Consider the following 15,390-nt stretch of genomic DNA (forward strand, 5'->3'; position numbering starts at 1 on the left):
TGACCAGCAGGCGTCACCAGCGTGTGGTGTTTGGAGCGATTCGAAACAGTGAATCATTGGATCAATTGATTCAAAGCTTCGAAAAGGTCCGTTTCGCACTAAGGGAGTTCATAAATGCCATAGACTGTATAGAGAAATGCACGCAAGTCCAAACGCAATCAATTCGCATATCAACGCACTAGAAAAATGTGCAAAATATACTGATCCTTGCTAAAATAAAGGCAGTTGTATATTGTAAGAATTATTTATAATGTTTAAGAAAAATGATAATTTAAAGATAACGAATTAAATAACTGGCTTTTTTTCTTTCTTTTCTTTTCTCTTTTTTTGAATTAGGAGACATGTATCGTAGACAAAACACTAGTAATTTAATGAATCTATTGGACTTCCTCTTAGAATAGAATCCTCCCAGTTTGATAGCTTATACTTTCGTTTTGCCGTGTTATAGAAACAGAACGGGCTTCTATTTCCACAGAAATCTGCATTAGTTTCTCAGAAGACAGATCGTGGAAATGACTAACTTCTTCATTGTGGTCCCTGTGTGCGTTTTTTCACTTGGTAAGGCATGCTCCTCTTTTTTTTCTTTTTTTTTTTACGAATGTCAAGTGTGACGCAGTTTCAGTTTGTACTGACTCTGATCACTATACAGTCGACGGATGTTATTATTTCTAAATTGTCGTTAGCAGCGTTTTGGATGACACATTTAGATACGTTTGGGTAACGGCGTTCAGTGGCGTCGCAATTAAAACAGTGAAAGGTCACTTACGAATCTGTATTCATACTTAAAGCTAGCGTGTATCGTTTTCGGTGTTATACTTTCTTCTGTCCCAGCTTACTAGGCTTTAAAGCATTCATAGGTTATTTTTATTGAAAATTGTGAACACCATGTCTCTGGGGTGTTATGGATATTCCCCTGTTTGTTTTGAGCATTACGTTTAGTCATGCATGTTATGCAAACACAGCTGATGGATTTTAAAAACAGTGCATGTTTTTGTAATTCCCCTGAATGCCCTATAGTGGCGCTCTGGCACAAAAATGAAATGAAACTTTAAAGGGGTCATATGATGCTTTTTTAAAGATCATTATTTTGTGTATTTGGTGTAACAGAATATGTTGACATGCTTTAATGTTCAAAAAACACATTATTTTTCAAATACTGTACATTATTGTAGGTCCTCTATGCAAAAAATATTTGGGGGCATATTTTGTTCTCTGTTGTAGGCTAATCATGAATACTCTTTATTTTAGTTTATAGTTGATTTTCTGACCCAGTCTTTTTATTTATATATATATATATATATATATTAGCTGTAAACGAGGATGCCTTCAAGCCTGCGCTAAATAATATATTTGTGCGAAGTACTAGTCCTATCATATTTTTATATAATACAAGTACCCTTTAAATGGTTGTGGGATGCAGACATTTGCAAGGGAGTGAGTGAGTTGGCCTCTGAGAAAAATATTGAAAAGTACTTAGTACTAATAGCCTACTAAACGTATGGCATCATGCTGTAAGAAGGTCACTTATCTTGAGGTAAATATTGATTTGTTTCAAATTATCATTGGAGATGCAACTTGTAAAATTGAAAATAAAGACAATATTTTGAAACATGAAAAAGTATTATTTCATAATGATGTGTAAAATATTCCAGCCCTTTAAAGGGGTAGTGTTAATCAGGGGTTTAAGGCTCTGTGAAAATATGCATTATTCACAATACTTGAAGAAGGGGGCATATAGGAAATAGTATGTGGATTATATAATGAATAGATGTTTTGTTTTTTTTATTGCTGTAAATCAATGATCTTCTGCTGTTTGTTTGCACATTACATTATGAATCCACATATATTTCTCTACTCACAAACTTTATCTTTATCTGTAGAAACATTTTCACAGCATTTTCCAGCTGTATAACTTTGTTTGGCTTATCTAAACTGTTGATTTCTTCCTCAGGTGTTTTTGTGGATGATGTAAGCGGAGTGTCAGTGTTTGTGATGGAGGGAGATTCAGTCACTCTACACACTGATGTTAAAACAAACCAACATGAAAAGATTAAATGGTTTTTTAATAACATTCGCATTGCTCAAATCACTGGAGATCTCCGAAAGACCTGCACAGATGTTCAGTGTAATGAAGATACTGAGAGATTCAGAGGCAGACTGAAGCTGGATCATCAGACTGGATCTCTGACCATCACGAACATCACAATCACAGACTCCGGAGATTATAAACTACAGATCATCAGCCACAGCAGCAAAAGTGAAAAGACCTTCAGTGTTGTCGTTCATGGTAAATCTTTTTGTGGATGTTTAAAGACAGGCTATATACTTAAATCACAATTTGTTTATTAGAGCAGAGAGGTTCAAAGCTGTTTATGCTCTTTACCTGTATTAGAGTAGCATGCTATTTACCATAATATTTGATTCTGTTTGGTTCACCAGGAATCCAAAGTGCAGAGGATTTGATTTAAAACAAATATGCATGTCCAGAAGCACAAATTGTGAATAAATTTTGCTTTACACACTAAAGGTCAAAAAAGAGCATGCCTGCCTCAGTGGCATGTTGTTGCTTATGTTTTTTATTATTTCATATTTGTAATTGTGTTAATATTTAAAAATTCGATTAATTAGATGTACATCTCCTTTATTCATCAAAACGTACAATCTAGTAATAAATTAATAGTTTTAAATTAATAGTCTATTCATAAATTAATAGTTTCATTGCTATTATGAAGTCCTTAATAGCAATAAAGGAATCTTCACACTACATGCATCAATAATTAATTTTTCATCCTGCAGAGTTGATTCTTTTATCAGTTATCAATTTTTTTTTATATCAGTTAATTATTGCTGATTTTATCCAAATTGTCAAGTTCCAAGAAATTAATGCTTAATATCTTTAATATTCATAGTTATTTATTTATATTGTCATTGTTTTGTTTTGTTTTGTTTTTAAATATATATTTTTGGCATGTTTGCCTTTATTTTATACAGGACAGTACAAAGAGCGGACAGGAAGCAAAGTGAAAGAGATCGTCAGCAAGACCACGAGCCGGGACTTGACTCGGGTCTCCCAAAGTGTATTGTGTCAGAGCGCTGCTCATGAGACTATTGGCTCTGACATTATTTTTTATCGCAGAAAAAAGATCCTTCAAACAGCTGTTCATTTGTGTTTCAGGTGTTCCTGCTGCCGAACGAGATGAAATGCAGAGAAAGCCATTGAAGGAGGGAGAATCTGTCACTTTAGATCCTGGTGACATAAAAAACACAGATGATGTGATAACATGGTATTTTAATGACATTGTCATTGCTGAAATCACTGGAGATCCCAATGGAACCTGTACAGATGTTCAGTGTAATGAAGGTACTGAGAGATTCAGAGACAGACTGGAGCTGGATCATCAGACTAGATCTCTGACCATCAGAGACATCAGAACCACAGACTCTGGACTTTATAAACTTAAGATCAGCAGCAGAAGCTTTATCATCCACCGGCACCGCAGCATCAGTATCATCAGCGAAAATAACTTCAGTGTTACTGGTGAGTATAATTGAGTTATTCCCTTGATCAAGTTCAGATAGTTTAATGATTTTTATGTGTTCATTGAGGCCTGTTTGACAAAGAGAGCTCTCATTATTAATATATAATTGAGATAATCTCTTCACCACGGTATGCATGTTGAATGACATATTTGTCATAAAGTGATTACCATGAACAATGCCTATAATCAGTCAGAATTGTAATGCTGCTTTAGGTGGTATTCTTAAAACAAAACAAACAATGCCACCATTTATCAGTTGACTCATAATCATCCTGTAAATCATACATAACTCAACTGATGACTACAGTAGAAAGGTGTAATCAATTAAAAGTCAATCTCCTGTAATAATATCTGTCTTTATCATTACAGATCGGAGTGTGCTTTTATTTGTCATCATAGGAATATGTGTTCCTGTTCTGCTGGTGCTTGCAGGTTTAATTGGTAAGACTTTCTCTCTGTGTGTGTGTGTGTGTGTTTGCTTTTGTGTTTTCTTTGTGTTTGATATGGTTTCACTCAGTCATCATTATAAAAACTGATATAACTGAAAAGTCAATAATTGACTTTTTAAGATATTTAAGACAATTTAAGATTTCATGCCCACTGGATCCTCTTGTAAAGAGCAAGCACTGAAAACCCCTGAAGCCTTGTGACGTTTACCTGGATTTAGCTAACCCTGGAATGTATTCTTTGTGTTTGATATGGTTTCACTCAGTCATCATTATAAAAACACCAATATAATTGACTTTTTAAGATATTTAAGACAATTTAAGATTTCATGCCCACTGGATCCTCTTGTAAAGAGCAAGCACTGAAAACCCCTGAAGCCTTGTGACGTTTACCTGGATTTAGCTAACCCTGGAATGTAGGTTCACGGGGTAAGTTGAAATGGTTACTAATGCACCTTGAAACTAACCTGGTTTTTGGAACCAAAATTTGAGGTTAACAGCTTGCTCTGAGTTTGCGTTCCCTGCTTCCACCAGCTAGACCAGCACCAAACCAGTTTGAGGCAGCAGGCATTCATGTTGCTGTAAAATGGTCTTTGCATCATTTTTTATTTATTTTTTATAAAATGTAAGCCTGGGTGAATCAAAGTTCACATTTGTAATTTATAAGGGGGTAGCAATACTCAATTATTAAATATTCCTGTGCTTTGTACAGTCACAAAAACTTCCACACACTGTATTTCATTTCAGTTTAAGGGAAAAATCTAAATAGTGGTGGAAAATTAATTAAAAAGACAAACAGTCAGGACTATATAAGCACATTTGTTGTACAAGAATGAGACGAGCCAAAATTGAAAAAGGTTGCATGCTGTGTTTGTCAAATAAGTGATGTTGACACTGCAATGATGCAAATAAGAAAGTTAATGTGGGTTTATGAATTTCAAAACCTGATAACCAAGTATTATCTCCTAACCCAGTGAGGATTCTGTCTTCAGTGTCTTATCTCTTATGTCTAGAATTACCTGGGGTTAATATATTATTTATATGAAAATCCCTAACGCATTTCTGTATTTGTTTTATGCAACTATCAGGAAAAACAAAAGTCTTGTGTTTTTGTGTTTGTGTAACTGATACATCAGTTCTGTTAATTTTTATTTACCTTCTGTGAATCTGTTTTCTTTCTTACAGGACAACGGTGTAGAAGACTTAAAAGTGGTATTCCCATAAATAATCCATCAGCTGTGCTTTAATTGCACAGAGGTATACAAAGCATAATTTGCAGTATATATAATTCTGTTGCAACCATTTAGTTCTTTTTTAAACACTGTTTGGTGTAACGTGATGCAATCTTTATCTTCATACTTGCAGCACAACGATAACTTGCAATATATTTGTGCATCATGGCTAGACCCTGAATGTGTGGATTGTTCCGCTGATCCACTAATGAAAGAGAGAGAAATAAATTTATTCTTTTGGGTTATATACAGATATAGATGTATATATATATTTTTTTATCTTTCTCTCACTGTGTTCATTTCATATCCTTTGTGCTTATAATGGACTTTGGTTGGTTATCAATCACTTTTTGGGGCTTGTCATTGTCACACATTTGCTGTGTCTTGTTTTTGACTTTTATGTTGAAGTTCATATATATATTTTTATCTTTCTCTCACTGTGTTCATTTCATATCCTTTGTGCTTATAATGGACTTTGGTTGGTTATCAATCACTTTTTGGGGCTTGTCATTGTCACACATTTGCTGTGTCTTGTTTTTGACTTTTATGTTGAAGTTCTGAACTCTCGGGTGATTAACCTAAACCTTGCTTAAATGGGCTCAAGAGTAAGTTCAGTCAACTCCGAGTATGTTAATAGTGAACATTCTCAACAGAGTGCCGATTCCACAAGTCACCATGAAGCATCATACTTCATACTACATCATACATCTTCTTTTGTTTAATTGCGCTATACATTCTTAGTGTGGGCAGGTGAACAGTCATGTTTAATTTGACCTTTCAATGTCTTTTATTCTTTCTTTTTTTTTTTATTACTATGTACAAGTAATGGGGGAAGTTGTGGCCTAATGGTTAGAGAGTCGGACTCATAACCCAAAGGTTGTGGGTTCGAGTCTCGTACCGGCAGGGATTGTAGGTGGGGGGAGTGAATGTACAGCGCTCTCTCCCACCTTCAATACCACGACTGAGGTGCCCTTGAGCAAGGCACCGAACCCCCAACTGCTCCCCAGGCGCCGCAGCATAAATGGCTGCCCACTGCTCCGGGTGTGTGTTCACGGTGTGTGTGTGTTCACTGCTGTGTGTGTGCACTTTGGATGGGTAAATGCAGAGCACTAATTCCGAGTATGGGTCACCATACTTGGCCACATGTCACTTCACTTTCACTTTCACAAGAATTATATTGTTGTTTTTCAAAATATGTAAATTGTATATAATATATTGTATAAGATTATATATAGCCATTTTGCTTTCACATACGTTGTAAGATGAGATGTATCAAATATGAATTTTATTTATGGAATTTCCCCCTGTGTTTGTTGCTGATCTCAGATCAGATTGTATCGTTTTAATTGATCCTGATTAAACACAGCACTTGGATCCTGTTTCAGACAAATTCACCATCACAGTCAGTGTTTACATCTATGTTATTAAATATAAAAGTTTAACAGAAAGAGCTTAACTAATAGATACAAGAAAATAGGCTTTGTTAAAAAAAAAACCTATCAGAGATGAGGTCTTGTTGTGAACACTAGATGACGGTAGTCTAGCATTGCAAGCCCATGGTATCATATCGAGGGGGTCAGGGGTTTTTCTGGTTAGCATGGCCTCTTTACTTTCTGCTGGCAAAAAGCATATTTCTCAACTGATTTCCTTCCATATGTATTTGTTTTTGTAATTAAATTTTGGTTAAATGAAAAATGTTAAGTTATCAGTGTTGTGACTTTAACTTATTTTCCTGCCACAGCTATTTATACTTCTGCAAGCTTGCACTAAACTACATTACTAGGGTCGCAACTAGTGGTTACTTAAAAAAATGATCAAAACTGAAGAATAATAGAACAATTAACGGACTATTTGGGTGATTTTTGCAACAATAGTTAGTCCTTAACTGACTGTCCTAACTCTTGGGCCAAAATTGTCCAGTTATAAACAATGTTTATTGTTTATTCATATTTGTTTTTTTCAGAATCAGAATGAGCTTTATTGCCAGGTATGTTTACACATACGAGGAATTTGTTATCGTGACAGAAGCTTCCACAGTGTAACAGAATGACAGTAACAGAACAAAAAACACAGATAATAAAAAATAGAACAAGTAAATAAGGAATAAAAATATATAAATTGACAATTGTATGTGCAGGTATATTACAATAGACAGTTTTGCATGTACAGGTACTGTATATTATGTGCAAATTTGAGGTGTAGACCGAGTATGAGTGTTAGATAAATAAGTGTATGAGTGAATAAATAGTCTTGAGAACATATTAGTCTACATAAATCCTTCATGTATTTGTACTGACTTTACATGTAATCTCTTGTGCTTTTGGTGCACTGTCAAAACTTGTTTTCAGTAGGCTTACGTACTTGTGTGAAGCCTTAGTGTGGTACACTTACTGTTCTTAATATCCATTTTCTGAGGAAAAACGAATTGTGATTCGTGAAAATTAGCTGATATGGTGCAAAAGATAAGCGAGAGTAACATAAATAGCCCAGTGTTTGCTTGATGTGCGACACTGAAAACAACTCTTTCAAAAGCACGATGAGGAGCTTGCAAAACATTTTCAGTTCCAGTCGATTATGTAATGGCGTGTTAGCAAAACAACACGCCCATCACAAGGGGGGCTCATAAATATGCATGAATACCCCACCCATTTTAATTAAGTAGCGACAGAGCGACACGCATCATAATCTGAAAACCACGCCCACCGGGGGAAAACAATCCAACCCTCTCCAATGCGGTGTGGGCGTGGCCTAAATGCGCTCTGTGTCTTTTCTCAGGAACCGCCGTGCAGTCATGCGCAGCTGCACTCCCCCGACTGAGCTTACCAAAAACAGGAGGAAACGACTTGCAGACGATACAGCTTATGCATATTGGTTGAAACAACTAGGGTGAGCACCCGTCCAGCTTTGCGTTACCGCACAGCATTTTTACCGCTTGTCCCGCACATCACATATTGAGAAAATGCCACATCATCAGTCTGTTGGTTTTTAATTGTCATATTAAGAAAACGTACATACGTTCTTTTGCCTTTTTAAGAAAGCTTTTTATTTATTATTTTCGCAGCGTAGTTTCCACGCAAATGATGTGCGGACCTCATCAAGTGAGTTGGCACCACCGACGGAAATGTTCGAGCGCACACGGAAAAACACGATATTCTCCATTAATTTTAACCAATTAAAAAAAAAATCAATGCCTGGTTTTAGCTGTTATTTTATTTTTATTTATTTTTTATTTTTCCCTTCAGCAGGGAAACTCTAAAATCATGGCAAATTCAGAGATTTCAACCTTCAAGAAAATCATATTTGTTTTAATGCCATTTAAGACACAAACCAATATCTTTTTACTCTGCAGGACAGTGACCCCTAGGCACTTGACACCCCTGCATTAAACCTTCAACTTAACATTTTAGGATTTGAACTTTATTTAAGCGAAATAACTACAAATTTGCAAAAGCTAATTTTGTAAAAGCTTCATGTATTTATATTGGAGGTAAAGGCTATTCTTGGAAATTCCTGGTTAGGATCGGGTTCGCATGTAGGTGGCGGTAATGCGCAAGAATTGGTGCGATCCGCCAGTAAATAAAAGAAGAAGAAGGTCACGTGACCCATTCTGTTTGTGGACTGGGAGGGGCGTAACTTGAAATTGTCCAAATCACACAGAAGCACGTGAGATGTCAAAAAATATTTCATTTGTGGAAAGCAAAATGCAATGAATGAGGTAGAGACATGGGCTAAGATATGGGGTTTCGTTTTTCTGTGGCGAAAACTCAAGTAATTTGTTTTTCGAATAAGAAAAATAATCCGAAATTAAACATTAAAATGTATGGCCATCTGTTGGAGCAAGTGAAGGTCGTCAGATTCTTGTTCTGTATTGCGTATCTTGTCAGTGTCTGCGCTTGCTTGGCCATTTGTTGTGAAAAAAAAAAAGTAAAGTGTGTCCAGCTGAATTAATTTAGTATTTTGTTAGACGGGTATAAAAAAGCTTAGTTTACCGCGGCAGCCGTCGCGTGACGGCCTCCTCGTGTGCAGACCGAAGTGTGTAAAGACCATGGACTCTACCGTGCGACTCCACCGGGCAGGACACCGGCAAAGGAAAAATATCGCTTTTTATTTCTCCTCTTTCCTACTACTTGTTTCACTTCTGTTTCAGTTTTTATAACCATTTCTTACTATGTGTCAGTAAGTTGTTGTTATTTTAGCATGTGTGTTTGGTATACTTAACCGAGACATCTTGCTATTGCTTGCTGGGAGATTTTAATTTGAGCACCAGCTGCATCTTTACACTTAAAACATCTTGTTCACAAATTGGAGAAAGTTTTTTATTGTTCAATTAATCTAGAGTTGCATTTCTGTGTTTGTATTTCTAGTGTTTTGATGCAGGTTGAGAAATGCAGAATTGTTTGCGTGTGTGTGAGAGAGAGAGAGAGAGAGAGAGTGAAATTAATACAGAGCACTGTCCAGTTTCATAATATAGATATGGACATGCAATCTGATGTGGTGTTTGGAAATTGTCATAGATTACACTCTTATCAAAACATTTATTTATTTAAAAAAGAAATTAGAGTGCATTAACTTTAAAAATTATGAGGATGAATTAATGACAATTAGAGCTATCAACTGTCTAAATATTTAGAGTATATTTTCAAAGTATTATTTATTGGTTAAAAGCAGTAGGTAACATTTACCTTCTTGGTCTGTTTTTCTTTGTTTCCTATAGATCCGGAAGATCCCAATTACAGCTACAATCAACAAAGATCCAACAGCAGCAGCAGAGATCAGCACTATCAGAGATACAGAACCTTCTGAAGACCCTGAAGGAAAGTATGCTGTGAAGATTAAGAGAAACATTAATGTAAGTAAATGTGTACATGAACATTAATATCATAACTGCCTTACCTGAATATGTGTGACAGAGTTTGATGATGTCCAGATATCTGGTCTGGTTAGTGAATGAATTGAGCACACAGCTGTAGGTGTTTTTCTCCTGATATTCCACCTCCAGAGGTAGAGAGAGACTGATGCTGAGATCAGACACACTGATGCTGGACAATAAACTGTTTCCTTTGTACCAGGAGAGAGTCACATGACCCACATTCACCACTGAACACACCAATGAACAATTCTGCTGTGATGATGATGATGATGAAGAACAGTTTGAAGAGTTACTTCTGATGACAGGAACAGGCAGACGAGCTGGAAAACATTATAGAATAAAGAGAAATATGGATAAATCTAAACAAAAAATCTTTTTGGTTCAATGTGTTGATACATTTTTAGTGTGATGACGAGCATTGAGTGTGTCTGTATGAAACATTCCAGTATGTAAATAATTAATAAAAGAAAATATATAAAGGATAGGACAGATGATCTCTCACCATAAACGGAAACACTGAATGTTTTTGATGACAGTTCAGCTGCAATTATCTTTACTTTATAATGTCCAGTATGTTCAGTTGTGATGTTTGTGATGATCAGAGATCCAGTTTGATTGTCCAGCTTCAGTCTATCTCTGAATCTCCCGTCAAGAACATCAGATGTGGGGAGGATTTGCTTCTTTTTGTTAATTTTAGCCAGGAGAGAGGTTTACTGAAAGCTGCTGCAGTGTTTTTTTTTTAAATGTGGTTTGATCTTTTGTGGGTGGACAGAGCTTATGTGTGGGGATTCAGTGCTTGTGTGTTTAGTTTGTAGGTGAAGGAGCTTCTTCCTGGCCTGCTATTATGAGCAGCTATTTAAGCAGCTATTTTTACCTTTTAATCTATGAAAACAATAAACCAAGATGAGAAACTGTGTAGTATGTAAATGTGGTTGTTGTCCAGCACTTCGAAACAATCCAGTGATTGCAAGGCAATTGGTTCAGTTGGTTCAAAGCTACAACAAATTATTGTCTGCCATAACTAGCTGCAACAGTAAAAATAAATAAATAATTAAAAAGAAAATCAAACACTGTTTCGTCCAGGAACTTAAAGGTCGCAGGATGAATGTTGGGCACTGACAGTAGTGAGGGGAGAAAAGAGCCTTTTCCAAGCTTTGAATCATTTAGTTGCTTCACAAGATGATTCACTGTTTCAAAGCGCTTGAAACACCACACACTGGTGACGTCTGCTGGTTAAAGCTGTGTAAATGCATCTAAACTCAGACCAAAATATGCATAAAAACAGCTTTCACAAACCCCTTGCAAATGTTAGATTGTTTTAAAATTATAATATTAAATGCAATTAACAAATCATCAAATACCAGTAAAAATATATATAAGTGTCTGTTTAATATTTTGTTTGATTTATGAAGGGCTTGTCTAAACAAGCCAAGAGACTGTTAACTAAAAGTCTTCATTTTAATCACACTGATGTCTTATTAAAAATGTCTACAAATTTATAAAACTGATCCAAGATCAGGTAAAAAGTTCAGTGGTTTGCTGCTGGGAGGCAATCAGTGATTATAGGTGCACAGAGATCATCACAGACTATTGGCGTACCATTGAAATTTCAAACCAGTTTGGACGTAACGAAGCCTCGTTTACTGAAATCACAGAGTTCGCTAAAGCTCAATCTAAAGCAGTGCTTCTTAATCCTGGTTCTCGGGATGCACTGTTCTGCACATTTTGTATGTCTCCCTTTTTAAATTATAAGCTTCACCAAATCTACTTTTAAATGGTAAAAAAATTAACCCAATTAACTTTCATTATAAGCGCCTCTCTGATCCCCCCGCCCCCCTTTTTTATTTTTACATTTTTGACAGAAGAAATGATCTCTACTCACCATAGACAGAAACACTGAATGTTGTTGATGCTTTTTTCGCTCCAGCTATCTCTAGCTGATAAACTCCAGTATGTTGAGTTGTGATGTTTGTGATGGTTAGAGATCCAGTTTGATTGTCCAGCTTCAGTCTGTCTCTGAATCTCCCATCAAGAACATCATATGCGGAGAAGATTTGCTTCTTTTTTTTTAATTTTAGCTATGAGAGACTTTTCAGCTCCAAATTTCCACAGTATGTCATCGTCTTCATATATTTTAGTAACATCAGTGTTTAGAGTGACAGAATCTCCCTCCATCACTGACACTGACTCCCCAAACACACCTGGAGAATAAACTGGAACAGATTTCACACTTTTGTTGGTTTACAAGGCCTGAAGTCAGTTCTTGTTTCTAAATATGTACTGAGGAACATCCCATACAGCAAAAGAAAATGCATGGACAACACAGATTGATGTGTGAAGTAATAAGTAATAATTTAAGCTTTAAGGTGTTATCTGCTACTCTCCTTTTGATCTTCTCCTTATATACAGAGGGTAATACTGATGACTGATAGATAGCCCATGTCTGATTCATATTGCACACAAAACTTCAATCAGCAGCGTCAATCAGAATAACTGACTTCAACACAGTCATGAATGATCTTACCGTTTTTCATGATGTTGATTTATACAATGCTGAATCAGTTTTGTCTTCCTCCTGGGTCTGAGCTGCATTAATAATACAGACTGTAAAAACGGCACTGCTTGGACAACACAGATTGATGTGTGAAGTAATAAGTAATAATTTAAGCTTTAAGGTGTTATCTGCTTGTAACCACATTTATTTGGATTTACAGGCCAAGTTCATTACAGCTAAAGTAACAAAGTAAACATAGTAAAACGAGTTTAGTGGATATTTTCAGTAGTTTCATTTTAAATCAGGCTTACCTGCTTGCAGTCTTATATTGTAATCTGTATATCTGATTGAAATTAATTAATGGTAGTTAATATTTGTAGTTAATAATTACATTTCTGACCTGTTTTTCTACATTTCCTGCAGATGCAGCACATCACGACTGCAGCTACAATCAACAGAGATCCAGCAGAAATCAGCAGAATGTTAAACAAGGGTAGGCCCTGATCTGTAATGACAAAAAGAGACTGACTTCAAATATGTCCGAGAGCTCTCAATGATGGTTTATTTTTGAGTGTATCAGCTCACTAAATCATCTCTAATATTCACCACTATCACTACAGAGTTGACCCAATCAGATGGCACCAGCACAAGCAGAGCAAAACAAACCCATGAAACATTTTCTTCAGTAGTTCACTGTCTGTTCTAATAAAACCATATGCTGAAAACACTCAAGCTGTTCGTCTGCTTTATGAATCCTACCACAGCAGTTTGACCCACCTTAATGACTCACTCTGTATGTGTTAGAGTCTATAGTTTACATCTAAATATGGCTCTTAAGACATGAGGATGATGAAAGATTTTGTGAAAAATCTCTGGTAATGTTAGGAGTGGGCAGACGAGCTGAAAAATTTGAGAGTGTAGACAGAAAATAAATGTAAACATTATTTTCGGTGGAGTGTGTTTACAGTCAGTAACTGTTTCTGTGATAACAAACTACAAAATGATTAAACATTTCAATTTATAGTTAAAGCATTATTTAGAGTTCGCTAAAGCTCAATCTAAAGCAGTGCTTCTTAATCCTGGTTCTCGGGATGCACTGTTCTGCACATTTTGTATGTCTCCCTTTTTAAATTATAAGCTTCACCAAATCTACTTTTAAATGGTAAAAAAATTAACCCAATTAACTTTCATTATAAGCGCCTCTCTGATCCCCCCGCCCCCCTTTTTTATTTTTCTTTAAGGTGTTATCTGCTTGTAACCACATTTATTTGGATTTACAGGCCAAGTTCATTACAGCTGAGTAAAACGAGTGCAGAGTTTAGTGGATATTTTCAGTAGTTTCATTTTAAATCAGGCTTACTGAGAGACAGACCTGAAAAGAGACCTGAATCCAAAGTAGATCTCACAATATTATATGGTTTATTTGATTGATCTGGAAGGAACAGCGAATGCAAATCCTCCAACAAAAGCAGCAGGTTTATTACCCTGAAACTGAAAGAAATTAAATAACTTTTATAACTTAACAATCAGACGGCACCAACACAAGCAGAGCAAAACAAACATGTGAAACATTTTCTTCAGTAGTTCACTGTCTGTTCTAATAAGACCATATGCTGAAAACACTGCTGAAAACACTCAAGCTGTTCGTTTGCTTTATGAATCCTCCCACAGCAGAGTTTGACCCACCTAATGACTCACTCTGTATGTGTTAGAGTCTATAGTTTACATCTAAATATGGCTCTTAAGACATTAATTGTTCATAATTGTGGAAAACATTCATTTTTATTAACATTGATGGAACTTACCAATCAGACGGCACCAGCACAAGCAGAGCAAAACAAACCTGTGAAACATTTTCTTCAGTAGTTCACTGTCTGTTCTAATAAGACCATATGCTGAAAACACTGCTGAAAACACTCAAGCTGTTCGTTTGCTTTATGAATCCTCCCACAGCAGAGTTTGACCCACCTAATGACTCACTCTGTATGTGTTAGAGTCTATAGTTTACATCTAAATATGGCTCTTAAGACATTAATTGTTCATAATTGTGGAAAACATTCATTTTTATTAACATTGATTTTTTTAAAAGGAACTACTCACTGTTAAATATGTAACAGTAGAAGATTATATTATTCTGTGAAATTTATAATAGTCATCTATCTAAATTTAATACTAAACAAACTTATGGCTTTTAAAATGGTTTTATAATCTTTCAGTTGTTTTGAGTTGCAAAACAAAAAGTTTAAAACTGTACTGTCTCACATTGCTAGTCTTACTGTGGTGTGTGGCATTAGCAGATAAGCTTCTGAGTCAAACTGAAACCGGCTTTGGTCTGATTTCTACAGAAAAATGGTTTAAACTCTCGGTGGACAAATAGTTTGTAGATGAGAGTGGCCATTTGTTTAATGTGTGTTTGGTTTTTAGCTGAAGGGCTTCTTTCTGTCCTGCTGTTATGAACCTCACAGTCTGACTTCCTGTCTATATAAAACTGCTTTGCGATTAAAGTACTGAATCAATCAATCCATCAAAACTGATGTATGAAACAGTTAAAGAAGAGTCACAGGTCAGGGGTGTTTTAAACTTGTAACAGTGTTATAGTTGTAACTGGGTCAGATTTGGTTTGTGGTCTGCGTAGTCTTTGCCACAGATGTCATGATCACGCCTGAACATCTTAGTTCATGGTAATATATATATATATTCTTTCAGATTACAAGTCTGACTCTCTAACCCAGGGATCCTCAAATATGGCTCATGAGATCCACTTTCATGTAGAGTTTAGCTCTAACCCTAATCAAATACACCTGAGCTT

At 35.8% G+C, this 15,390-nt stretch overlaps 1 protein-coding gene and 1 pseudogene across 5 annotated transcripts; one reads left to right on the forward strand and one right to left on the reverse strand.

Moving 5' to 3' along the window:
• The first annotated feature begins 392 nt into the window (after positions 1 to 392).
• On the forward strand, positions 393 to 6,064 carry LOC107707343 (uncharacterized). 5 transcript variants are annotated; one of them, XR_001636241.1, is made up of 7 exons: positions 393 to 558; positions 1,952 to 2,287; positions 3,176 to 3,538; positions 3,909 to 4,045; positions 4,241 to 4,414; positions 5,171 to 5,242; positions 5,351 to 5,361. XR_001636241.1 is itself a non-coding variant. In XM_016511334.1 (6 exons), exons 1-5 carry the CDS (start codon positions 513 to 515, stop codon positions 5,230 to 5,232), a joined length of 879 nt encoding a protein of 292 aa, XP_016366820.1. In that variant the 5' UTR covers positions 394 to 512; the 3' UTR covers positions 5,233 to 5,242; positions 5,871 to 6,064. The 5 variants fall into 5 exon arrangements, 4 of the variants coding, with proteins under 4 accessions (XP_016366819.1, XP_016366820.1, XP_016366821.1 ...); XM_016511334.1 differs by lacking the exons at positions 4,241 to 4,414; positions 5,351 to 5,361 and adding an exon at positions 5,871 to 6,064 and having other exon boundaries at positions 394 to 558; positions 3,909 to 3,980; XM_016511335.1 differs by lacking the exon at positions 4,241 to 4,414 and having other exon boundaries at positions 394 to 558; positions 3,909 to 3,980; positions 5,351 to 5,474.
• Positions 6,065 to 9,772: 3,708 nt separating this feature from the next.
• On the reverse strand, positions 9,773 to 12,621 carry LOC107707329 (uncharacterized; annotated as a pseudogene).
• Positions 12,622 to 15,390: the final 2,769 nt, after the last annotated feature.

This window comes from Sinocyclocheilus rhinocerous, unplaced genomic scaffold (genome assembly GCF_001515625.1).
Source record: "Sinocyclocheilus rhinocerous isolate Xijiao unplaced genomic scaffold, SAMN03320098_v1.1 scaffold1316, whole genome shotgun sequence".
NCBI classification, from domain to species: domain Eukaryota; kingdom Metazoa; phylum Chordata; class Actinopteri; order Cypriniformes; family Cyprinidae; genus Sinocyclocheilus; species Sinocyclocheilus rhinocerous.

Coding starts and splice junctions, on each gene's coding strand:
- LOC107707343 (XM_016511333.1), top strand. CDS start 513: ATGACTAACTTCTTCATTGTGGTCCCTGTGTGCGTTTTTTCACTTG. Junction 2,288..3,175: donor CTTCAGTGTTGTCGTTCATG/GTAAATCTTTTT, acceptor TTTGTGTTTCAG/GTGTTCCTGCTGCCGAACGA. Junction 4,046..4,240: donor TTTTCTTTGTGTTTGATATG/GTTTCACTCAGT, acceptor GTGTTTGATATG/GTTTCACTCAGTCATCATTA.